This window comes from Ursus americanus, chromosome 12 (genome assembly GCF_024610735.1).
Source record: "Ursus americanus isolate L20-20 chromosome 12, mUrsAme1.1.p, whole genome shotgun sequence".
Taxonomy (NCBI): Eukaryota; Metazoa; Chordata; class Mammalia; order Carnivora; family Ursidae; genus Ursus; species Ursus americanus.
This window is the reverse complement of record NC_142138.1, coordinates 4,974,762-5,000,263: the sequence shown is the minus strand read 5'-3', so window position 1 is coordinate 5,000,263 and position 25,502 is coordinate 4,974,762. Positions and strand designations below refer to the sequence as shown.

General features: G+C 53.7%; 1 protein-coding gene and 1 long non-coding RNA gene across 2 annotated transcripts; one reads left to right on the top strand and one right to left on the bottom strand.

Moving 5' to 3' along the window:
* Nucleotides 1–108: 108 nt before the first annotated feature.
* LOC123793739 (fatty-acid amide hydrolase 1) lies at nucleotides 109–16,433 on the bottom strand. The gene is made up of 15 exons (XM_045799644.2): nucleotides 16,186–16,433; nucleotides 10,255–10,368; nucleotides 8,205–8,339; nucleotides 7,836–7,969; nucleotides 7,538–7,744; nucleotides 7,248–7,288; nucleotides 6,891–7,015; nucleotides 5,636–5,761; nucleotides 5,031–5,128; nucleotides 3,211–3,310; nucleotides 2,870–2,910; nucleotides 2,069–2,108; nucleotides 1,439–1,547; nucleotides 790–935; nucleotides 109–403 (listed from the first exon to the last, which is right to left on the bottom strand). The coding sequence occupies exons 1-15, from the start codon at nucleotides 16,378–16,380 to the stop codon at nucleotides 275–277; spliced, it is 1,740 nt and encodes a 579-aa protein (XP_045655600.2). The 5' UTR covers nucleotides 16,381–16,433; the 3' UTR covers nucleotides 109–274.
* On the top strand, nucleotides 10,263–15,599 carry LOC123793740 (uncharacterized). The gene is made up of 4 exons (XR_006780061.2): nucleotides 10,263–10,385; nucleotides 10,971–11,066; nucleotides 14,556–14,696; nucleotides 15,522–15,599. It is a non-coding gene; the product is annotated as an uncharacterized LOC123793740 (long non-coding RNA).
* Nucleotides 16,434–25,502: the final 9,069 nt, after the last annotated feature.

The window sequence follows — 25,502 nt, the reverse complement described above, 5'->3', positions numbered from 1 at the left end:
GACTGTGAATGGGCCTCTGCCCATGTCATACTCACTGCCTGCCACATGGCGGGGGGGGGGGGGTGTCAGGGCAGAGGGAGGGGACCAGAATGGGGAGCAAGGTCCAGACTCAGGGGGTCTGCGCTTCTTGCAGGGGATCAAGGGAGGGGGACATGGAAGCCCCTGCCCCAGGCCGAACATTCCCTCCCAGGGTGGCAGCGGCGCCCGCACGAGGCCAGGCACAGACCAAGGGGGTCTCGGGTCCTCCAGAGCCAGGCGGGTGGGCAGGCAGCAGTCAGGATGGCCTCTTTTCGGGGCTCATCAGTCGCTCCACCTCCCGCATGAACCGCAGACACAACTCTTCCTCCCAGGGCAGAGCCACGCACTGCACGGCCACTGGCAGCCCCACGCTCTTCTTCATGGCCTGCAGGGGACACGGGCATCAGGATGGAAGGCGGTGGACACAGGGCCCCACCAGGGACCAGGAAGCACCCCAGCTGGAGAGGAGGGGCAGCACAGCAGAGCCAGGCTGCAGTCTTTCAGGCGCCTCGCATCAAGGAGGGCCGGCAGCGGGGCGCCTGGCTGCCTCACTCGGTAGAGCATGCAACTCTTGATCTTGGGGTAGTGAGTTTGAGCCCCATGCTGGGTGTAGAGCTTACTCAATGGGGAGGGCAAGGGAGGAGAGGGGAGGGGAGGGGAGGACCGCACATGCTCATGCTGCTTTCTTCCCAGCAGCCAGAGTTAGGGTGTGGGTAGGAGTCCAGGGGAAGGGGGGGCGCCCAGGGGCCAGGCCAGGCCCTGTGGCCTCACCTTCTGTAGCACGTTGTCCCACATATCCCCAAAGTAGCCCCTGTAATGTTCCATCTGGGCCTCATCCTCTGCGGTCACCGAGGTGACAGGCACCACCCCCGCGGGGAAGTCCAGGCAGTTGTAGAGCAGAGTGTAGCTGACAGCCGCTGCAAGGCACCACGGGCAGCTAGAGACTCCAGAGGCCACCGTCTCCCCCACCCCGGCCCCCGGGGAGATGGCACCCTGCCCCTACAGACTGGAGTGAGTGACAAAGCCCAGGAACCCGGATTCGGGGCCGGCTTTGCCCAGGAAGCCTCCCCACCTGGACTGTTGTTCCTATTTTTCTTGGCTTTTCTAAATCCCACCTGGACTTGAAACTGCACCTCCCCAAACCACAGGCTCCGTAACTCAAGATCTCTAACTTCCGTGGTGCTGAGAACAGGGAGCTCGTTCCCTCCCAGAGCATCCCAGGTGACCCCCATCTCTCTCCAGCCAGTGGGACTGTGAGCTCCCCAAGGACAGGGCCCTCCCCAAGGGTGCAGCCCTCCCCCAAGGCTTCTCTTGTACTTCCCAGTAGCCTCCCCGCAGCCTGCTGGGCACTGCGCTGAACTCACAGAAGAGGAGAGGCAGGCGGGAGTGTCCCGGTGTGTGCTGGGGCAGCTGACCTCACCTGTGGCCTTGCCTGGGGCATTCAGGTCCAGAGCAGGGCCCAGCATGGGGGTGAGCAGCACATCCAGGTCCAGCGCTCTCCACTGGGCAATCACGGAGTTTCGGTACACCTGGGAGGGGGCCAGCACACCAGGGGAAGCCCTCAGAGCCAGCCCATCGCATAGACTCTTCAGTGCAGGGACCGTGGCCGGGGTGGCTTTGGCCCCAGGGCCTGCCCCTGCATGTGGACTAAGCCACACTGGGATGGGGGTGGAGGTCCTCGGGGCAGACAGGCACGGCTGCCTCCAGGAGGCCTCCATTGTTCCACCTCCCACATGAACTGTAGACATCATTTTTCCTGCCAGGGCAGGGCCACATAGTTCCCGACAGCACGGGGGGAGCGGGGGAGAGGGGGACAGAGAGGCATCCAGGACAGGAGCCACAGACTGACCCAGCCACCAAGGGTCAGCACCCAGGCGAGTGAGGATCAGAGAGCAGGGCCTGAGCAGACCAGTCCGGGGAGTGGAAGGGGAAATGACAGGCCACTCCAGGGGACCAGAGGGACCGGTGGCTAAGAGATCCCACTGGCAGGTGCCCTGTCTAGTTCCGCCCCACACCTCACCCAACTCTAGTCTAGGACCTCTGGCCTCACCTCGATCTCGTGCTGCAGTTCCCAGAGCTTGCCGGCCGACCTGGGCAGAGGAAAGGAGGTCACTGGCCATCAAGGTCACAGCCATGGGGAGTAGCAACATCACACCCCTACTCTTAGCACCTCCCAGATCTCACTCCTCCACAGACCCTTCTCAACTAGGGGAGCTCCAAGAGGGAGGTAGCACAGGAAAGAAGTTCAAAGCCCTAAGTTCATGTCCTGTAGAGACAATCAGGCCCCAAGAGGGATTTAGACTGTGTCACTTAGTGACTTTATAGCAGAGCCAGGCCTGGAGCAGGCCCGACTCCCACCAGAGCCGTCAAAGGTCCTGAATGCCTGGCAGTGAGAGAAGGGGCAAGTCCGCAGGATGTCAGGGCTTAAAAATGAGGCCGTTTATGGCCTGCTTTTCCCACCCAGGCCACTAAGGGGACAGCAGGACCCAGTGCAGCTTGGTTCCCATCAGACCTCTAAGAGCAGCGTCTCTCACGGGTTCCCCAGTAGCCCTCTCTCCCCTGGGCCTCCAGGATGCTTCCTTTCCTGGTCCTTTCTACCCTCCCCTAGCCAGGTCTTCTCCTCTGCACCCTGTGTCATCCTGTGATCTCCTTCAGGCCCCTCTTCTCTAGCCAGACCTAGACCCTGTGAAGACAAACTTCAAGGTCCCATCTGGAAGCCACAGAGGTTGCTGCCCTGGCTGGGCCACTTCCAGCCTCAGAAGAGACTTCCCTCGGCTCTTCCCATCAGAAACCACTTAACCCTGGGTCAGGGGAAGAGGCGGCAAGATCTGGGCATGGGAAATGTCCTTACCGGGACTTCATGCTGTTAAGAAAACCTGCTACCCTTGGGAGCTGCCGAAGGACAAACACAGTGTCAGTGACTCAGTTCTGGGCTGAGTGTACACAATCTTCTTCAGGCCAACACCTGTGCCTCTTCCCTCTGTCCCTTCCCCCAGGTCCCAGGTCAGCCCCTCTGTCAGCATGCAGCTGGCTGAAGATTGCAGGGCATGGGGAGAGGAGAGGAGTCTGGGTAGGGGGTGGAGAGAAGAGGAGGCCATGCTTGCCCAAACCAAGAGAGGCTAAGGCAAGAGGGGAGGAGTCCCAGAGGCTCCCTCCCAGCCCAGGCCAGCTCTCCACTCCTTGCGCTCTCACCACAGGCTTCAGCAGGAAAGCCAGCAGTCCTTTCAACCACCTCGGCATCTTCAGAATGGAGATCAGGTCCCCCAAGCAGGGGTCCACGAAATCACCTTTGCTGGGAGACAAAGGGTCCAGTCCAGCACTCCCTCCCCAGGCCTCCCTCCTGGCTTGCCCCCCTCATTGTACCCCCAGCTCAGTGTCATCTATTCCATGACACCTCCTCCACTCCCCCTCACCAGACTCTCATAACCACTGGTCTCCGACCCCGTCATCTGGCCTTCTCTCCTTTTTCTTTTCTTTTCTTTCTTTCTTTCTTTCTTTCTTTCTTTCTTTCTTTCTTTCTTTCTTTCTTTCTTTCTAAGATTTTCTCTTTTTTCTTTAAGTAATCTCTGCACCCAACATGGGGTTCAAATTCACGACCCAGAGATCAAGAGTCCCATGCTATATGGACTGTGCTAGCCAGGCACCCCTACCTGCCTTCATTCATTCATTCATTCGTTTTAAAGATTTTATTTATTTATTTGACAGACAGAGAGACAGCCAGCGAGAGAGGGAACACAAGCAGGGGGAGTGGGAGAGGGAGAAGCAGGATTCCTGCCGAGCAGGAAGCCTGACATGGGACTAGATCCCAGGACCCCGGGATCATGACCTGAACCGAAAGCAGACACTTATCCAACTGAGCCACCCAGGCATCCCTGCCTCCTTTTAGACATGTGACTTATTTCTGCTGATCATTTGGGACGCCTGGGCTCCACTCCATACCCACTGGAGCTTCCCAAGGCAGGTCCCCGCGTCTCCCTCCCCGGCACACTCAGCTCAAAGCCATAAGGACTCCATGAGGGCAACATTTCCATGGCCAGGCCCTGACACCGAGGACATCCCCTATTAATGCTGCCGCCAGCCTAGAGGGACAATGCAGCCGCCATGACCCTTATTTCTGAAGCTGTCTCTAGCTCTAGAGCTCAGGGAAAGGTCTCAGGAGGCCGACCCCAGGGCTTCGCTCTCAGGGCCAGAGTGAGGAGCAGCCACTTCTGCCGAAGCCTGGACCATACTCAGGTACAAGAGGAGGGCCAGTCGGCCCAGCCACAGCCCTTCACAGGTCTGTCTTGCACCCCTATCCACCTTTAAGGACTGAAAGCGTCTAAGTGGAACCAGCTTCTCTAAACATGAGCTCTGGGGGCGCCTGGGTGGCTCAGTCGGTTAAACAACTGCCTTCAGCTCAGGTCCTGATCCCAGGGTCCTGGGATTGAGCCCCACACAGGGCTCCCTGCTCAGCAGGGAGTCTGCTTCTCCCTCTGCCCCCTCCCTGCTTGTGATCTCTCTCTCTCTGTCAAATAAATAAATAAATAAATAAATAAATAAATAAATAAATAAAATCTTGAACAAAAGAGCTATAAAAAATAAAATAAATATGAGCTCTGCAAAGTCCCTTAAAGTAGGTCTGATCCAAAACTACTCAAAAGGCAGGTTCGGCTCAAGTCGGAAAAGCCTGGAGTCACAGCATGATGTCTAGACCTCTCCCTTCCTGCCTCCCCCTGCCCTTGTCTCTCAATCTTTCCCAAATAGACAAGCAACTCCCCTGCCCACCCCCTACCTCCCAGTGAGTTTTCCTCAATTGAGCTCTGTTCAATCCAGCCTCCCCTCGAGTCGGTCCCTTTCCAAAGTCTCCTGGCAAGGGATCTCCAGGCTCCACCTGCACAGTTAGAGGGGCAGCGAGGTCCCTGCCCAGAATGCTCTGACCTTGTTTGTGTTTAGCTGAGGCCTGTCCCCCATTGTCTCCCAGAGCGGCCCATCAGTAGACCCCACCCCAGACCCCAAAGTCCAACATCACTCACAAATTCTGTAGGAAGCTGTGGCCACCATCACTGAACAGCCCACCAGTTGACAGGGTCTCCAGAGCATGGGGTATGTTGCTTGGCAGGAAGGGAACCAGCTGCGAGATTGAGGGGGTGTAAGGCCCCCCACACCTAGAAACCCTTGCCTCCCACAACCCCCATGGACCAACCCTGCCCCATGGTAGCCCCCACTGGAGCCACGAAGGCAGCCTTTCTGACCCATGAACACTCCCTTAAAACGCCCATCATGCGAGAAGTCAAGCCACACATACACTTGTCTCAGATGAGCAGGTCGAAACCCACTGGCCCACCACCCTGGGATGGTGGGAACCTCTGGACAGCTGTGCACCGCTGTCTGTGGTTGACGGGAGCCTCCCAGAGCAGCGCTCACTCATCGCCAGCACAGGGCTGGGTTCACCACCCGCCACGTAACCTAACACTCGTGATCAGCCCTCTATCCACGGGTCCCACGGGGACATCGTCCCCATCCCAACCACAAAACAATCAGGGTGAAGGGACGCCGGGAACAGGTGGCAGCCACGGTACCGGGAAGGTTTCCCTGAAGGAGGGGCCGTACCAGGACTTCCGGGTTCCCACAGCCATACCGTGTGGCCAGCAGCCTCCAGGCTCTGCTTCGTCTCCAGCACGGCCCGCTTCATGGCCGGGGTGGGCATGGTATACTTGTCAGTCTCATAATACCCCACACGCAGGGGCCGAGAGCTTGCGTAGACCTGGGGGCAAAACCCCAGAGTCAGAATCAGGTCAAGAGAGGGCGGCCCAAAGTAGGGCTCCCAGAGATCAGAGAAGCTACTCAGCCCCAGACACAGCTGACAGGCTGTAGCCCGGATCCCCAGAAAACTGAGTGCCTGAGAGGCCGGCCCTTTCTGCATCTGACCCTTCCACAAAACCCGTTTACAATGACTCTGCAGGAGGGGCCGGCACGGATGAGGATTCCCACTGACCGTGTGACGAAATTGAGGCTCCAGGTCTAGGTAGGGAGATAGGCAAACGGCCCAGAGTGGGGCTGGGCCTCGCCCCAGTCCATCCAGTGCAGACTGACAACAGGTCAGAACCTAGGTCCAGAACCCAGGTAACCGGTCTCCTGAGTCTAGGCCCTCCACTGCCTGTTTCAAGAATGCAAGTCCTGGCACCCATGATAATTCGTTCCAGACCACATCACAAGGACCTCCTCCCCTCCTCTCCTCCCTCTCAGGAAGGGGTTCTTTTTTTTTTTTTTTTTTTTTTAAAGATTTTATTTATTTATTTGACAGAGAGAGAGACAGCCAGCGAGTGAGGGAACACAAGCAGGGGGAGTGGGAGAGGAAGGAGCAGGCTCCCAGCGGAGGAGCCTGATGTGGGGCTTGATCCCATAACGCCGGGATCACGCCCTGAGCCGAAGGCAGACGCTTAACCGCTGTGCCACCCAGGCACCCCAATCAGGAAGGGGTTCTTAAACCACTGGGTCGTGAGAATATCCTCTGCCAAGGAGGGGCAGCTCACCCCACCCAGCCCAGATCTCCTGCCAACGAACACCCTAGTTCTCCCTCAAGTGGTTCTGGGCTGAGAAGTGACTCTTGTCTCTCAGTGGGGGCAGAAGAGGCTGAGGCCAGAAGGTGGGACCTTTCCCCAGCAGAGGCCTCCCAGGCCAGGCGGAACGCCCCAGGGTGGCCACAGGCAGGCAAGGGCTCCATCTGGTGGCTGTCTGTGGACCAGCAGTGGAGCCTGGCTTCAGACCCTTGGGGGCTGGTTTTCAAGAGACAGGGTCTCCCATGTCTGCACACTGCCTGGGACTGCTCTCCGGGCTCAGGAGCACCAGCAGTAACCAAAGTCAACCCCATGCCCGTCCCCACCCCTGCTCACCTCCTCCTTGAAGGGCAGCGGGGGCACCGTGGGGTCCAAGCGGAACATGTCCTCACACAGCAGCGCTCGCAGGCACAGGGCTAGGCTTTCCACATCTCGGGCCATGGGGCCGATTGAGAGCGGCACTGTGGGGTAGGGAGGGGAAGAAAGAAAGATCACCCTGCCCTAATGGGCTCTGGGGCTGGGTCCAAGCAAGGGCTGGGCCATGGCCCAGGAGTGTGAGCAGAGACAAGGAGGTAGGAACTCAGACCTAGACTAGCCTGGGAGTCAAACACTATCCCCAGGAGAGGCAGGGGTAGAGGTGGATCAGGCAGACCCCCCCCTCCTCCAGGGCACTGAGGGAACCCCCGACCTCACCTGCTACCTGTCCATAGACACAGCCCTTCAGGCCACTCTTGCTGGATAAGAAACACAAGATGTTGAAAACAGGAAATGGTCACCCTCTGCCCAACCCCAAACCCATACAGCAGCTTAGAACTCTCACCACTTTGGAAACTAGGAACCAAGGCCAATGGTGCTGTGACACTCCCTCCCAGCAAAACCCCAGTGAGGGAATCCCCGCCTGGGGCCTAGAGAGGTTGGAAGCTAGGCCAAGATCACACAGCAAGAGACCCAGAAGCTCCTTCCACCCACTGGCCACACCATACCTGATGCGGTTTGACGTGGGCTTGAGGCCACAGATGCCACAGAAGGCAGAGGGAAAGCGGATGCTGCCTCCAATGTCAGTGCCTAAGCCCAGGGGGGAGCCTCCAGCCCCAATGAGGGCCCCTTCACCCCCGGAGGAGCCACCCGGGCTTTTGGAGGACTGCCACGGATTCAAGGTCTGGCCAAAGAGGGGGTTACTGCAGTCGTAGCTGTGGAAGGCAGGGACAGGTCAGCCCCGGTCACACTGGTGCCAGCACCCCTGCTGGTGTGCCCTGCCTCCCACCCGGCCCCCAAGCCTACCTGAACATGGACTGAGGGACGTTGGTGTGCACGAAGGGCACGGCGCCCTGCATCTTCAGCACCCGCACCACCACGCTGTCACACTCCGCAGGCATGCTCTCGTTCAGGCTCAAGCCCAGAGTGGAGTCCTGGCCCTAGAGGGCGGGACAGGCCCGAGAGGGGTGTGGCTGATGGCTCCGGGGCCCTTCAGCAGCAGAGGGTCCCCTCCGACCGCCATCTCACAGGCCAAGGTGGGGCACCCACCCGGGGTCCCTCTCAGGGCCTCTGGACCCTGATACTTCCTCGGAGGGCCCAGGGTAAGCCAGGAGGCAGGCTGGCTGGCAGGGACAGGGGTGCGGGGGGTGGAGCCGGATGGGAGGCAGGGCACACCTTGTAGCTGAAGCACTCCTTGAGGCTCACAGGGACGCCATAGAGCAGGCCCCGCCTCGGAGCCTGGGACAGCTGAGTCTCACAGTCCGCCAGGTAGGTAGTCACACAGTTGGTCCCTTTGTTTACTTCCCAGGCCTGGAGGAGGGAGAAATGGACGCAAGGCAGAGTGAGATTGGCCTCTTTTTTTTTTTTTAATTGTGGTTGAATATACATTATATAAAATTGGCCTTTTAAAGTATACCCAGCAGGGTAACCAGCAGCATGGCCCAGAACCAGGAGCACAGAGAATAATCTAGAGCCCAGCACCCACCTCACTGGGGACATCTAGCCCCAGCCTCACCCTGGCAGTCTCTGGCCTCAACCCCAAGATGGAGAAAGTACTTCCAGGACCAGGGCACAACCAAGGCACCCAAAGGAGCAAGACACTAGCTTCAGACACTCCCCAGCGGGGATGAGCTGGGAGGAAGCTGAGCTTCGGCCTCTAAGCCACATCTCTGTCAGTGAAGCAGACAGGGGCAGATCCCCATCTCAGGTCACCCTGGGAGTCAGCACGGAGCAGGGCTAGACCCGGGCTCCAGCCTTCCAGAGGCCAGTAGGCTCTCTCCTGCCCCAGGCCTGGCCCACACCGGCCCCAGTTAAGCGTCCCCTCTCCCAGACTCTCTTTAATCTGATAATCAAGTCACATGGAGGAGTGACTGGCTGATACCAATCATTTAAAGGGGTGGGAGCTTGCCTAAAAGGAAATGATGCCCTAACGGGGACCCTCTGCCATGAGGCCTCTCCATAGCGCTCAAACCACACTCAGCAGCGCCCTATGGGAGGGCTAGGCCAGGGCAGAACCATGTATGGCTTTCAACAAACACTCCTGTCCCTGCGAGACATCTGAGGAAAACGGGTGTGGGCTCGCTGCCACACCTCGGCACATGAAATCGGGGTCCTCCCTCGTAGTCAGCCTCCTTTCCCCTCGCTCAGCGGCAGTCACTCACCCTGTGGTCACCCACACCCATCCGTCACCCAGCGGGCACATCGGCCTGCTTAGTGGCCATAGTCACTGTCACACACTCTGTTTCAAGAAACCAGAAGCAAGGCAACTCATAAACCCTTTCTTTCCTTCATCTCATTTCAAACAGATGCCTGGAACACTTACTGTAGGAAAGACACAGTGTCCCGCACCAAGTACGAAGACAAATAAGACAAGCTCTGTCCACAAGGGGCCAGTGTTGACAGGGGAAAGAGGACAAGGCAAGTGCAACAATGCCAAGAGAAATGTGTTAAAAAGCGAGCACTGAAGAGGGAACCCTAACTCAGGCTGGGAGGGGAGGAGGGTCAGGGAAGCCTCCTTGGAAGAGGGCCTCCTTTTCTGAGCCCCTAAGGTTCAGCCAGGGATGCCTGCTGCCCCAAGTGGGGTAAGAAGAGGGAGAAGAGCCTTCCAGGTAAAGGGAATCCCACACAAGGCAGGGCTCGGCGTGGCAGGCTCTGGGTGCCAGGGAACCACCGGCAGGCAGCCAGGCTATTGCTGCCCACCCTCCAGAAGGCCTTGGCCAGACAGGGTGCTCGAGACTGAAGGGGAGCGGGAGAGCAGAGTCTGAAGAACTGGAGACCCGAGAGAGCATCCGGCCAGGAGGCTGGTTCTCCATCATGGAGGAAGACGGTGGTGGAGGACCAGGGTGGCTGCTGGGGGGTTGGGGACCAGGGGTTGGACGGGAGAGAGCTATAGAAAGAGAACAGACCACACTTGGTGACCGATGGGGAGGAGGCGGGAGGGAGAGGGAAGTCTGGGCTGAAAGCCAGGCTTTTAGCTAAAACAACATGCTCAGTGTCGCCCCAACACAAATACACACACAGAGTCAGCTCCTCTCTCTCTCTTCTTTCTCCTTCTCTCTCTCTCTTTCTCTCTCTCTCTCTCACACACACACAGCTCCTGGCAGCCCCTGGCACTGTGGTCCCACCCCGGCCCTCAGAGAGACGAACTCCAGGCCAGGTTTTCCGCACAGCCTTTGCAGAGAGAGGGAGGATCCCTGGCACTGGGCCTCACCCTTGCGGCCCTTACCTTTCCCACGTAGGTGAAAAGCGCTGCCTCAGGGGACAGCTCCCCACTGTGTAACTTCTGCACCAGTTGAGTCAGGGGCAGGGCCAGCAGAGCCTCTGAGTCCAGGTCAGGATTCTGGGAAGACACTTCAGGTAAGTACCCCCTTTCCCCACAGGCCCCAAGTGCCTACAGCAGACACATGGGGCCCATGCTCCTAGGTCCCCACACCTGCCAAAGCAGATGCTCGCTGTCATGTGCCAACCCTTGACAGCCATGCCCACCTGCAGCTCTGACACCAGAAATGGGGCCCAGCCTAGGCAGGTCCTTGTCATGGACAGTGCAGATGTATCTCTTCCAGAAGGTTATCGGTGGGGGTGCCCTGGGAAAGGCCATGCCCAGGCTGATTATTAAACCATTACAAACCACCCCCACTACTAGCTGCCTGTAGGCACCGTGCTGGTATGCTCTGTATGTTGGTGAAATCTTGTTACCATTCCCATTGCACAGACAGAGAAACTAAAGTGCCGAGAGGCGAAGTGCGTCACCCAGGACCATACCGGTAAACTACAGTTCTCTGCCCGCTCAGCATAGGCTGTCCACTGGCTACCCACCTGCACCTAACCACTCGACCCCTAGCAGGGAAGCCAAAAATAAAAATAAAAAAAGACACCATCCTGGGTGGTTGGGGCTGTAGCCAGAGGGCACACCTAAAAGAGGACTTTTTCCCTTCATTCCAGATTTGTATTAGGTGTCTACTCTGTACCAAGCACCACACCAGGCACGGGGATACGACTGAACAAAAAAGGCACGTCCATGCTTTGGGAAGCGAGCAGGTAATTAATAAGTAAACAAGAATCTGAGAGGGAGAAAAATAACTTGAAGAAAATAAAACTCGGTGTGGTGCGTGGGGGGCGCGCAGGCAGGTAGAGGGGCAGTCAGAGAAGAGCTCTCGGAAGGAGGGGGGACGTTTTTTCAGATACCGTACTGCCAGGCCTGGAAGGCTCCCAGAGTCTCCAGGGTCAGCCCCTGCCTGCAAACCCAGCTTGTTCCCTCCTCAAAGGTATTGAGCCAATTAGCAAACACGGTTAGAGGAGAATCTCTGAATCACGGCCACCACTTCCCAGCCCCACTCTCTCCTGCTCTTGCCAAGGTCACTAGGGCCCTCCTCTTGCCAAATCCAAAAGATACTTGATTCTGTTCTTTGCTCCACATGTCACTGAGAGACTCAAAGGTATTGAGACCACACACTGGCTCTCTTCAACTTCCTCTGGTTTTCTCCTGCTTCTCTGCCACTTGCATCATCCATTTATTCAGTCAGTCGACAAACATGTTCTGAGCATCTACTGCGTGCCAAGGACTACGTTAAGGGCTATGAATTTAGAGGTAACCAAGACAGACAAGTCCCTGCTTTCAGAGAGCCTGCCCTCAAGAAAAGAAACAAATTAACAAATGATGGACAGTTCATGGAAAGTGCCAGAAGCCAAGTGCACAGTGCTGTGATGGAAATAACAGAGGACTGACTCAGACGGGATGGTCAGGCCTCTCCGAGGAGGTGACACTTCTTTCGGCTGTGATCTGAAGGATGAGAAGGAGCCAGATGTGGGAAGAGACAGGTTCCTCTTGTTCCCTCTCTGATGCTGGGAAAAGTGAATCCTTGTCTCGTGGCTTCCAATCCAGGCTCTCCACCTGCCCCACGGTCTCCTGACCCTCCACCCAGCCTGACCCAGTTGAGCTCTGGTGTTCACAGGCTATTCCCATTGCCACCCACCCCTGTGTCCTTCTCCCTGAGCTCACTGCTCCCCCACTTTGCACCGGCTCCTGTTCTGCGTACCCTTGCTTAGGGAAGGGCTGCTGTCCATTCAGGTGGTAAAGTGAGAAAAAAGGAGTCATGCCAGATCCCTCCTTCTCCCTCTCACCCATGGCCAAATCCAGTCAGTCACTGTGCCCACTAAGTAGCTCTGGAAAATGGCCACTTCTCCATCCCCTCCACCAAAACCCTCACCAGCGCCCAGGCTTTCTCTCCTAGCTCACACGGGGGCCACCTGACTGGCTGCCAGGCCAAAGCTTGCCTCACTCACCTGCCCTTCCTGCCAGGCCAGACAGTGCAAAGCCAATCGGGCCTTGCCTCTCCCCTGAAGGTCCCTGTCACACCACAAGCCTCAGAGGTGTGCCGGGAGGTGCTTCCAGGCTTGTCAGACTCCTCCACAGCCCTCCCTGAGACACCACCTACTCACGCCCTCCAGACGTGCCCACCACACAGCCTTGGTGCCCCGGCCTTAACAGCAAGAACACTATACCCCCTGGCCTTCATTTGTTCAACAGATACGTTACTGACTTGGGAGATATATATATATATAATATATACCTAATATATATTATATATATATCCACAAAATACAGGGAGCCACAAAGAAGAAAGAAAATGAATCCATGATCTCTCCACACACACTAGATAATCCCTGGTGATATATTTTTTAAAAAGAGATACAAAATGAAAAATGAACATTTACCCCACTCACCTCTAGGACCACCCTGCCCAGTCCCTCTTCTGAAAAGGAAACCATAGTTAATGGCTTCTAATGAAATCTTACAGGGGAAAAAAAATGTTTTTGAAAAGCCCACCATGTATGTCATTATTTTTATATATTCTGGTTTTGCACAAAGGAATCATACTAAAAACACCGTACTTATTACACCTTGCCTTTCCCACTTCATGATGAAAATAGCAAAATGGTTTTAATTTTTTTTTCTGATTATATAAATGTCCTCACTGTAGAAAAGAATGCCTAACAGTATGGGGAAGAGAGTAAAAATCAGCTAAGAGTCCCCCACACTAGGATAATTACCAACATTTCCCACCTTCCCACAAGACGCCACAGAGACCCTGTGCGCCTCAGCTGGAAGCTGTCAGAAGCTCCCTCCAGTCTCAGCACAAATTTTAACTCTGTCCTTTGTTCTTCGGTGCGGATGGCTCATGACACCATTGCTAACAGTTATTTTTAAGTCTTCAACTAGTTATCAGGCAGCTGAGACATTTCCTTTTTCACAAGACACCCAAGAAAGTCTGCAAACACGCAGGCAACGACATTTGAATGGAGAATGCAGAGCAGTGTACAAACAAGTTCTAAAATAGCATAGGGCCACCCCGTAGCATTCTTTTCCAAGGACGGATGCTAGAGCTATCACCGAACTGCTGCCCCCCGCCAGCTGCTTTTCTCCTTGAGGCCCCTCCTGTCCTAATTTCTGGGATGCTACGTGGTCCTCCATGTCTTTTTTCTTTTCCCTCATGGTTTTTCTCACTTTTGTTCTATTTCAAGATATCTTTTCCATTTGGTCATGTAGGCCACGAATCCTGGTCTCAACGAATGAATCATCTACTGAATTATTTTGCTTTAAAGTCAGGTTCAAGCGGGGCTTGGAGAAGGCCAGGAGATGGAACTACGGGTCAGATCCAATGGAAGGGAGCGGCATCTGTTAAGACCAGCGGGGTTCTGACCAAACGGGTTGTAAGAGATGTGGGCAAAGGCAGAGGCGTGAGCAGGGGCTCTGGTATATCTCTCCCAGCCATCAGAGTCTACGGCTGTTGGTCCCTTTCTTCAGTCTAGAAAGGCTGTTAAAACTCATTCAGGGGCCAAGGTGGGGGGGAAAGTACGCAAAGAGTTGTTACAGATTAAGCCTCGCACAGTCAACAGAGAGTTACCAGAAGCAGGTCTCACTCTAGAGTTGTTCAAGAGCCGAGAGGTGAACCATTTTGTGATGATTCAGGGATGCTTAGGATTCCCCCTCCTCCAGCGATGCCTGGGCACACTGGAGGTACCTGGGCCCCCAGTCAGCCCCGTCAGGAGTCTATCAGGCCGGAGCTGCACCACCTCGCTGCTGTGTTCCCCCAGGGCCCGCCCAGGGCCCTGCTTACCTCACTACGGCCTCTTGCTATTTGGGGCTGGGCCGAAAAAGCCCCAGAAGAAAGGCTCCTGAGACAACCTCAAAACCCACATCCCCATCATCCTGCGACTCCAGAGCCAAGCAGAAAGGCATTTGGGGGCAGGAAGGAGGAAGGAGCTGGTCCCAAGGTCCCAAGGGACTGAGTTCAGCTAAACTACCTACCTCTTAACTGCCCCCAGGGCCTTGAGAGCTACTGTCATCAAGACCTGATTGTTCAAACCCGATGAGATTACTGAGATAGTTCTTTCTCCTTCACAGTCGCAGGAAAATCAAAGGGCAAATTTCACTCTTCACCCAGCTGGAAGAGCCAAACTTGGGATGTTCTGAGGCCAGGCTTTCTTGCCCCAGGGAGGGTGTAAAAACAGTGTTTCCTATTTCAGAGCCAAAACTCACCCTGGGAGATTTTGTTCTTAAAAATAATGAAAGGCAGTCTCTCCAGAGGGAAACTGTGTAGATGCTGGTGTTTGGAGCCGAAGTGAAGGAAGACCCACCCTTCCACCACCTCACACTCCTGCTAGCAGGTGGGTTTCTTGTGACGAGGAGGGGAGTGCAGGAGGCAGGAAGTGTGGGCTGATCCCTGAAGCTGCCCCCACACAGTTCTTGCTGATAGAACTGGCTGGCTGCAGTTCTGGCTGTTGCTGCAGAACGGGGGTGGGGGGGTGGGGGTGGGGGGCTTGGGAGCAGTGGAGGGTCTCCAGGCTGACCGGGTATCATTGCAGGGATCCCTGAGTGGGGTGCCTTGGAGTTCAGCCAGAGAAGGAGGACTAGACAGGCAAGAACTTGGGCTCGGGTAGGGTCAGTGGCCAGTCTGGATTGAACATCTAAAAACGGACGGTGGGCTTTTCAGCCAGCTTGACGAATAGAGGCTGCAACCAGACACATATTTACGTCAACAAATGAATAAATACGACATATCCTGGCCTGGGAACGGTGTGTAGGAAATTCACAGCAGCTAAAACCTCACTGTGATCAAGGCTGCACCCTGGGCCTGGCATCCTAAGGCCCGGTCTCCCTACCTATTATCTCCCCCCCACCCCCGTTTTCCCCGCTGGAATGAGGCTGGAGAGTCCCACTGGGTATCTAGGTTCTAGTTCCGGCTCTGGCCCAACTGTAAAATCACTTGCTGCAGCCAACCATCTGCTAAGTGCAATTTTCCGTGACCCCATCCCTGGCTCCCAGCTAGGCACATCCTCCTGACTCCTGTTGTATCCCCAGTCACCTGGAGTGCTTTCCCACCTGGCAGATCTGAATCCTACCGAACACAAACCTTCACAAACAATTGTGGCGAGTTTTTCCTCTCTCGGTACATAAGAACATCTCTCAGAATTTATCATTTTGATTTCTAGCTGGGTCCAGTGTCTCAAACACCTGGAGCGAGAAAGTCCCCTCCTTTAGGCTCCTCCCTGGCGCCTAAACACGCCCTGAGCTGATCCGGAAGGAGAAAAGCTTGTTGACGGATCATCCAGGGAAGGGCTGGAATTACACCTGCTCAAGGAAAGAGGCCTATCAGGGGTTAGGACGACACCGGGGCGGCAGGAGCTGGGGAGACTATTCCAGCCCAGCTCCCTTGCACTTGGGCAAGTTCTGCCCTGACTCGCTTTCTGTATCACCAAGCATTATCAAGCACTTTGAACTGTGAGCTCTGCAGATTTCCTTGGCCATCACTCTGATTCGGAAGTCCTAAACCCGAGCATCCTAATGGTTGCCAGGCTTGCATTTTTGCGTTCTAACAGTCTTGAGATTCTTTGGCACCGAGCAAAGCTCCTCCTTCTTTGAGTGCGGCGATGTCCTTTCATGACTTGCCCTGTCCCTTTCGTTTCCCTCCTCCTCCTCTCGGCCGGCTCTACCTGACTCGGAAAGAGCACGGAATGCTTTAGGGCGTGGAGGGGTTCCGAAAGTAAAACCTGCGCTGCCCGCCACCTGCCCGTCCGCGCGCCAGCGCGCCTGAAAAGGCTGCTAGGGATACCCCCGCGCTGTGCCTCCCCACACACGCCGGACCCGAGCGGTCACCTGGAGGCGGAAGCACTGCGCCGCCTTATCCATGCTCTCCAGGGCCGCCCGCTGCCTCTGCCGCGCCCGGGCCGCCGCGCCCCGCGCCGGCCGGCGACTTGACCAGCGCAGGGCCACGGCCGCTGCCACGAAGCAGCAGGCCAGGGCAGCCCCGGAGGCGCCAGACAGCGCAGCCCACAGTTCGTCCAGCACCATGATCTCTCGCGGCCGACGGATGCCAAGAGCGACAGATGAGGAATCAGCACGCGCGCGTGCCGCCGCAAAACCCGGCCTGGATCGGCCCGGGAGCCCGCGCCCGCCTGCGCGGAAGGGGCGGGAAGAGCGCCGCGCGGCAGTCGGCCAGCGGAGAAGCCGGGAAGCGGGGAAGCGCGCTGTTGCCTGGCAGCGGGCCAAGGCCGCAGGCGCGCAACGGTCAAGGTCAAGCCCGCACCCGGCGGGGAGGGGCGGGTGAGGCAACCGCTTTCCCCCAGGCGCCCTGGGTCAGCCTCCGCCCCGCGCACCCCACAGCCCCAGCTCCCGAAGGCGTGACTAGCGGGAGCCCCCTGCGGGGAAAGGCCGGCCGAGAGGACAGGGAGCAGCGACCGACTGATGGGGCTCGCGGACCTGATTAATCCCTGCAAACAGTTTAGAAGCATCTTTCCAGGAGACCCTCCCCGGGCGCCCACCTCTCCCGTGCTCGGGGCTTCCAGGGGCACCAGGCGGAAGGGGCCCAGGAAGTCCCCTGGAGAGCCCACCTGCCGCCCCTTCCCCTTTCCCAACTCTGGGACCCCATGTCTCTCTCCCAGGGCTCTTCTTCAAGGCCAGACACCCATCACTTGTCCTTTTGCTCAGCCACCTCCTACTGGCTTTCCCAGACTGGCTTTCCCAGAGTCACCCTTCTCCAGTCATGGGCCATCCTGGATTTTACATCCAGAGAGCAGAGAGGGCGCCTGACCAGGAGTCTGGGGACCTGGCACTCTCCCTTAGGGGGATGGGGTGGGGGTTACATACACAAACAAAATACTCCCATCCAGGCGTCTCTCCTAGGACTTTATGTGCTTTATCTCATTTGTCCTCCCAACACACCTAGGAGGAAGGCATTTTTATGATCCTTATTTTACAGCTGAGGTAACTGAAGACAAGAGGGGTTAAATGACTTCTGTGGATCACACACGTGGCCGAGTGGGGACTGAAACTCAGCTCTAGTCTCAAACCATTGCTATTAACCATCAAGCTTTACCACCATTACTGCTCCTGAAAGCGAAACTCTGTAGGACACAGGGCGGGAATGTGCTTTGTGGCTGGAAATGCTGTCTGCTGAAATACTCTGCTAGTACTCCCTTTCTGTGTTTCGTTCTCTGAATCTGTGCCTCAACATGTAAAAGGGGGGTGGTTAAAATGCCTACCTCACAGGATTGTTAGCAGTACGTGAGGTCCTTTAGGATTGGTGCCTGGCACATAGCAGGCCCTCCATAAATGTTTATTGACTGAATGAAAGGCCCACCTGAGAAGGGCCTAGATGTGTGAAACTTAAAACTATCAGTGGGGCGCCTGCGGGCTCAGTCGGTGAGTCCACCCACTCTTGATTTTGGTTCAGGTCGGGATCTCAGGGTCGGGGAATGAGCCCCACCACCATTGCCGCACTCAGCTCAGAGTCGGCCTGAGATTTTCTCCTTCTCCCTCTGCTCCTCCCCTCCCTCTCTCTCTAAAATAAATAATAAATGTTTAAAAATAAATAAAACTCTCAGTTATTTTAAGAGCAACATGGTTTATTCCAGAATAGGAGACAGTCGCAACTCCTGACAACCGAGCCAGGCCAAAGCCACTGGGAGGTCCAGGGAACAAAGGTGAGGACAGCTCTTTTTTTGGAGAAAGGGGGAAGCTAGGAAGGGCTACTAGAAACAACAAGCCTATTGGAGTAAACTGGGAATTTGAGTAAAGTAGCTTTTCATTGGCTGAGTGATGACATTCTCTCATTGGCTGAGCTGTTGCTGGGGGAGGAGAAAAACTTTTTTCCCTCCAGCCGAGTAGTAAAACAGTATGAATTTGCAAGGCGTGTCACTTTCTGTTGGGTCTGCAGTTGAGGAGTGATGGAGCGTGAGAGCTCTTTCTTCTAGCCTAGTGATTCCACTTTAAATGAGGTTTCCTGGGGCACCTGGCTGGCTCAGTAGCTAGAGCCTACAACTCTTGATCTTGGGGGTGTGATTTTGAGCCCCACGTTGGGTGTAGAGTTTACTTCAAAAATAATAAATGAAGTTTCCTTTTATAAGTTTTCACACATGTATCGGAAGAATATGGACCTGAGGGTCTCCTAAGTCGGGCTGTCAGGCTCTTGAGCATATTCTGGAGGGGTCCAAAGCCTTGTGTTTCTAAGTCTTCAATCCCAGTTGAATGCTGCTAAGTTCCTACTCAGCTCTCATAGCCCTTTGTAAGTTTCCCTGGAGCTCAGTTTGCCTAGGAGAGCTGATAATACAGGATGATGGAAACCCCAATCTGAAGTAGGTCTTGCAAGTTCATCTCACCCGATTTCCTAATAGAATAAAGGGATTCTAGCCCTTGATTCGATGCTTTGCTTTCTGGGTGAACTTGGGTAACTCAATCCCCCCCCCCTTTTTTAAGATTTTATTTATTTATTTGTCAGAGAGAGAGAAAGCACAAGCGGGGGGGAGGGGGGGGAGTGGCAGACAGAGAGAGAAGCAGGCTTCCCGCTGAGCAAGGAGCCTGATGCACGACTGAATCCCAGGACCCTGGGATCATGACCTGAGCCGAAGGCAGATGCTTAACTGACTGAGCCACCCAGGCATCCCTCAAATTGCCCTTTTGCAAAATGAGAAGCATTCTTCCTGACACACTCTCCCTCTCAAAAAAGAGAAACTAAGATTATAGTTATGGGGACGCCATGGCCATTCTGCGGCTTAATCACCAAGTTTGTAACCTGCTGTGAGTTGGGCCAAAATTTGTTAATTTAGGGACACCATTGACAAAACAGTCACTTGTATTTTTTTGCTGTGATGATGGTTGCTCTCAGTAGTAGCTTCCTGGAGGCATATTAAAAAGGATTTAATTTACAAAACAGAGCTGGGGGTCTGGGTAGGGTCTGGAAGACAAGGCAGCAAGTCCTGGACCAATTCTAATGCACAGGTCATGGTGGGTGGCCACTTCATTCCTCTGAGAGAGGAACTCTTCACCTGCTGACATACCATGGTTTGATTCAACAGATGACCACTGACCCCTGCTTCCATTTGATGGGCCTCTCGCTGTGAGCTCGGGAAACTGAGGCAAGAAACAAACCTCAGATCTGGCCTTGTGGAGCTCAAGGTCTGGTTGGGAAGGAAAAGACATGTATAGACCAAAAGACAAAAGATATACTTTGGTGGAAATGTAGAGCTCATACTGCATAAACCCAAAGAGCCTTTGGATGCTGGGCCCTCGGGCTGAACAGCCCTTAGGGAAGTAGATGGTACAGATGTGTAAAGCTTGGCTCTGAAGCTAAAGTGCCTGGCAACCCATCCCTGGTGTATGACTGTGTCTGTAAAAGGACAATAATGGTAGCCGCCCCCTCCCCCCCCCCCCCCCGTTCCCTAGTACTATTAATAAGAATCAGATGAGTTAATGCACCTAACACAGCCAGAACAGGACCTAACATATAGTAAGGATTCCATGCGTGTTAATCGTTATATTATTATTGTTATTATTTAGTATTTTAAAACAATAGAGACCTACAGAGAGGGGTTTTCTGGTCTGAGGAGCCCAAGCTCAGGAACGAGACTGCTTGAGTTCAAATCTTAAGTTTGCCACTTGCTTATAAAGTAACCTTGAATAAGTCACTTTGACCTCTTGGGCCCTGGCTTCTTTATCTGGAAAATGGGAGATAATACTAGGGATTACCTCACAGAATTGGGAAGATCAAATGAGTTAAATCAAGGAAAGAGCTCAGAACATCACCCGGCCCACTGTAAGAGTTCAATAAACGTTAGTTCATTAATAAGCAGGAAGGTGATGCAATCCTACTGGTGTTTGGGAAAGGTAATGTGGGGGAGGAGTGGAGGCAGAGACCATGGAAGGGAAGAGCAGGCAGATTCGAGGATCCGGGGGGGTGGGTTTCCAGGGCTCCACCTGTGCCATGGAAAAAGCATCTGTAAACCAACACCGGACCGGACCGTTCTGGAAGCCACAACAGCAGGTACCTACACTTGGGTAGTACAGAGTCAGGCGAGTTGCTCTCACTGACCATCCCTCGGGCAGGTCCTGGTGGGTTCCCTGAGCTGGGTCAGGGTGTCCTCCCCCATTAGTTGGTCACCTTCAGCAAGTCATCCTGTGTGTCCTCAGTTGTTGGGAAGACCGGTGATACCCTGCCAAGTCCCCTTGGAGGTGGGAGCAGGGTTGCAAGAAGGGGAAGGAGAGCTTGCAGAAGGGAAGGGAGCTTCTCAGATTCCAGAAGGTTTAAAGTCTGTCTTTGTTCTGGGGGTGAGAACGCAGAGTGGGCCCCTGTTGCCAGTAGCCGCTCTGCTTCTCCGTTTCCTTTCACAGAGGTGAGACTTTCCTCCGTACCGAAGGGGTGGGCAGGAGAGGGACACAGCCCTGCTTCGAAGAACTCACAGTGCCACAGGTGAGGGAGGATACCACACTCAGAAGCACTAACTGCCGGGCGCTTTATCATTTTCAAAGCACTGTCAAGCCTTTGACCTCAGTCGTCTGAGCGTCCTTACCACCTTACAGGCCCCCACGACCCCAGCATTGTCCTCTGAGTTAGGGGAGTCTATCTCCTGTGGTAAGCTGATTACATAAATGATCCCAATACTCCACCCCTTTCTAGATCTGTGCTTTTTCCAAAATAACTTTGTACCTCCTGCCTTCAGGAGGTGGAATCTATTTCCTCACTCTTGGAAACCCGGGCTGACCTTGGTGGCTTGCTTTAACTAACAGACTGCCACGCAAGGCTGTGCTGGTTCTGAGGCTAGGCTGCGAGGGACTTTTCCCTCCCCTTCCTGGAACCCTGCCACTACCACAAGAACTAGTCATGGCAAGCTGGACTGCCAGAGGATGATGAGACCGTGTGGGGGGGAACCTACTCGGTCCAGTTATCGCTGCTCAGGCCCTTACACAGGGCAGAGCGCCCAGCCAAGACAGGCAGAGCCACGTACCTGCAGATATGTGAGCGAGCCTCGTCAAGCCCAGTTTAGCTCAGCAGAGCCACCAGCCCACTGGCAGACTCAGAGAATAATAAGTGATGTTTAAACTGCTAATTTGGAGGTGAATTTGTTATAAAACAGTAGCTGACTGATATACCTCCCGATTCCCATTGCCCACACGAATAACCGAGGCCCACAACCAGCCACTCGCTCAAAGCTACATAGCCAGTGGGCTAGTCAAACCTGGATCTTTGAGACTAGCTGCTGCCTCTGGAATGTGGACACAGACATCTAGACTTTAGAATTGTTAGTAAAAGTTCCTACTGGTTAGCTTGGAAACCTATCAACCACACCTCCCCTTAAATATGTTTTCCTCAAGCCCTTTTAGCCCATGCGCTCTTTGGACAAGCCCACAATGCTATGCTTTCTCCCTCCTAAATGTATTTGAAGCCGTGGGGTAAGTTTCCTCACCATCCCCCACCCCGAGGTTCCTCAACTATAATGTGGGGTATTGTATTACCTCGTTGGTTATGAGAATTAAATGAGTTAAGGTTAGTAAAGTGTTCAGAACAATGCCTGGTATCTAGCAACAGCTGTATAAAATAAAATAATAACATAATGTGACTAGAAATGAGCCATAGCTGTAGCAATCTTACTAGGGGAAACATTTTTATTCTGCTCCTGAAAGCTGCATATTTCTCACTTGGATCTGGTGACATCAGTATGAGCGTTGAGTCAGCTCATATGCCATAAGCTCCTCGCTCCAAGATGGCGTGGGAGACAACACCTCGTGGGTGGCAAACCAGTTTTTGAAAGCCAGACGTTCAGAAACCACATGCCTCCCTTCCTGAGAAGCACTGGTAGGCCATTATTACACATTTACCTCTTCTTTCACGGAGAGCTTATTCTTGGCAGGTTGCATGTAAATCAAATCCTAACATAAATCTGTATTAAAGCTCACCTGGGGAATCATTTTGCAAAGTGAAGAGGGCTTTTGTAAAGCAGATCAGTATCCCTTTGAGGGACATTCAAAATTTTGACCAGAGATGGATTGAATTTCTTTTGTGTCTGAAACAATTCTGCCACCCAGGGTTCTCTCTGGGGACTCCGGTCCTTCTCTCTTTCCAGGATCCCCCCCACAGGTTCCAGGGCTGCCTGCTGATGAGCCTCAATACAATCCCAAGAGGCCTTCTCTCACTTGGCTTCTTGCCCTTGGCTCTCCAGGGCTAGGACCTGTGCAATTCCTGGCTCCGCCAAGGTGAATCCCCTTGAAATGGCAGGGGCAGAGCTCTTGTCTGCAGTGACTCTGAAGTCACCATGTGGGCAGTCTGGACATGCAGCTGTCAAGCCCTCTGGCTTCCTCCCTAGTGAGCAACAATCTGCTTAGAACTTCCTTCACAAACAGGGGCATTTAAGACAGCCCATGGTTCTAGCAGATGCCCACATTTGGTTCTGTGAGTTGGGTGAACATACAGATAGGGTTAAAACTCAGTATCTAATGGTTCTGGTAGGCTGTTGGAACGAGTATGAAGAAAGGTCCTAGCTAACTTCTCAGCCTTCTTCAAACACTTTAGGCCCCAGTGTTGTCCTGTGCCTTTGAACACACTACTCCCTTGACCTCCAGTGCCCAGTGTTCCTCTATACTCTTCTTCCAACCACCCCTACCCTGCAACACGCAATGCCTGGCAAACTTCTATTCATCCTTTGAGACCCAACTCAGAGGCCTCAGGTTCCAGATGGCAGATAAAGCATACAATTCCCTTCTCCATTAAAATAACATGAAAAAATAAAATAACAGAGGAATATATTTTTAAAAGAAAAACAGGAGCTATTTATTGGCAAACCAGAAAAAAAAGTAAAATTCTTAGAAGATCGAAAGCAGGTGATATCAAACTGAAGGAAAAGGAGAAGCAGTTCAAGGTCAACAGGGGGAGCCAAGGTCTTCCCCGGGGAGCTCTGAGGAAGATTCAAGCAGGAATGGGCCATGAGGACAGTCATCGGAGTACAGAGAGTACTGCTTGGAGCTGCTGCAACTTTGGGGGCCTATCCTTGCCCTCTTCAATAAAGTAAGTAACAGTCCAGGTTCAAGTTTGGAGAAATACTGTGGAAATAAAGTGCCCCAGTCTGGGAAGGGCGACCACTAAAGGGCTTGAAAGGAACAGAACAGAAAGGAGCTGAGTGACTCTGGTCTGCTGGGACAGACGAAAAGGGGGGGGGGGGGCAAAAAAGGACATTGATCTTGTAGGAGTCCCAAATTACCTGCCCACTTCTTGGTCACACTCCCTCTCCTGACCAGTCAGCCCTCTGGATCAGGGGAAAGGCCTCCCGGGGGCCATCCTACTCAGCTCCCTAGGAAACACACACCACTAGCACCTTTACTGAGTAACGGTTTGTTCATCTTTCATTCACTCCCTCACGTACAGATGAGTGAGTTCATCACTCAGTCTACAGCACGGTATCATCATGGATCCATCCAAGCTCCCCTCAATATTGTATCTATTTATTCTTTTTATCTTTGCTCCCCAATCTTATCCTCCCTCTAGCCCACCCAGGCAAATACTTATCTGCTGTCACTACACATTGGGGTGCATCTGATATTTTCTATTCTATTCTCTTTCATTAAAAATGCAGAGCTGGTCTATGTCCGCTGCATCAGTCAGGATAGACTGAGATCTACTTCAGCCACAACACAAATTCTCAGCGGCTTCGCACGACCACAGCTATTTTCCACTCTCACCACGTGCCTCATGCAGGTTCCATCTCAACCAACGTTCCCGTGGTGGAAATGACACGGCAAGTCTGATGCTCACGTTCAAAGCTTCCATCCAGAAATGTGGAAGATAAACACCATTTCTGCTAATATTTCATAAAGCAAGTCACATGGCCATGCCTAACTGCAGAGGGAGCGGGGAAGGCAACTCCACCAAGGGCCCACGAGGATGAGTAACTAGGTATCTATGAAAAGTCCTGCTGCCCTCCATACCCACAAAACTGATTTCATGGCCATTGACGTATCATGGTTGTAAACCACAGTTCAGAGGGGCGCCTGGGTGGCTCAGTCGTTAAGCATCTGCCTTCGGCTCAGGGCATGATCCTGGCGCTCTGGGATTGAGCCTCGCATCAGGCTCCTCGCTGGGAGCCTGCTTCTCCCTCTCCCACTCCCCCTGCTTGTGTTCCCTCTCTCGCTGGCTATCTCTCTGTCAAGTAAATAATTAAAATCTTTAAAAAAAATAAAATAAACCATAGTTCAGAAAACACTAGCTTCGGGGCGCCTGGCTGGCTCAGTCAGTGGAGTGTGCAAGTCTTGATCTTGGGGTTGTGAGTTTGAGCCCCATGTTGGGTGTACAGATTACTTAAAAATAAAATCTAGGGGAAAAAAAAAAAAGAAAACACTCGTTTAAAGATTTCTTATGGTGACCTGCAATCTGGCCCACTACAGCTCTTTCCACTGGCCCCAGCCCTGCCCCCTGGGAACACTCAAAACACCGCTGCCCATCCTGCCTCAGAACAGTCCTATGAGAGAGGGCGTCTCTCTTGCCCAGGTGCTCCCCTCTCCTGGCTCAATACTCTCGGTTCCCTCAACTCCTCTTCCCAGGCTCACACTTTCAGTTTCCTCTCCAGCCTGGTCAACCTCTCTCAGGCTCTACCTATTTCCCAGTGTACCTCTAATGTGTCACCTCAAAATGCGGTCTGAGCTGCTTGGCATTCAGCAATTCCCACTTACTCAGAGAAATGAAGGCTGAGTAGGCTGAAGGAGAGGACTGACCTTCAGAAGCATGCTTTGTTCAGCCAGTTATCTAATTTCCTCATTCAGCAAGTACTATTGATAATTATATTCCCAGTGGGAGGCCCATGGAAATCTGATCAGATCATTTTCTGGCTTAAAAATCCTATGATGCCTTCTAATTACTCAGGATAAAACACCCACTCCTGGTGCAATTGACTTCTGCCTGCTTCTCTAACCTCATATTCCAAAACCATCACCTTCCACATTTCAGAATACTAGACCTCTTTTAGTCTACTTTAGAGGGATCAAGAAAGAAATTTCTGATTGTGTGTAATTTTTTGAAAGTTACTTAAGTGGTTGGGGTAACTGGGTGAAAAATAAAAATAAAAATAAAATAATAATACATACATACAATTTGGTTTTTTGAAGGAAAAAATTTTTAAAAATAAAAGTAAACCTAGACTTATTAGCAATCAGAC

What these genes read in the sequence shown, in the direction of transcription:
- LOC123793739 (XM_045799644.2), bottom strand. Translation starts at nt 16,380, where the DNA reads ATGGTGCTGGACGAACTGTGGGCTGCGCTGTCTGGCGCCTCCGGGGCT. An exon ending in CGCAGTGCTTCCGCCTCCAG is followed by an intron (nt 10,369 to 16,185) that starts GTGACCGCTCGG and finishes GTGTCTTCCCAG; the next exon opens with AATCCTGACCTGGACTCAGA. An exon ending in TGCCCCAGGCAAGGCCACAG is followed by an intron (nt 936 to 1,438) that starts GTGAGGTCAGCT and finishes GGTGCCTTGCAG; the next exon opens with CGGCTGTCAGCTACACTCTG.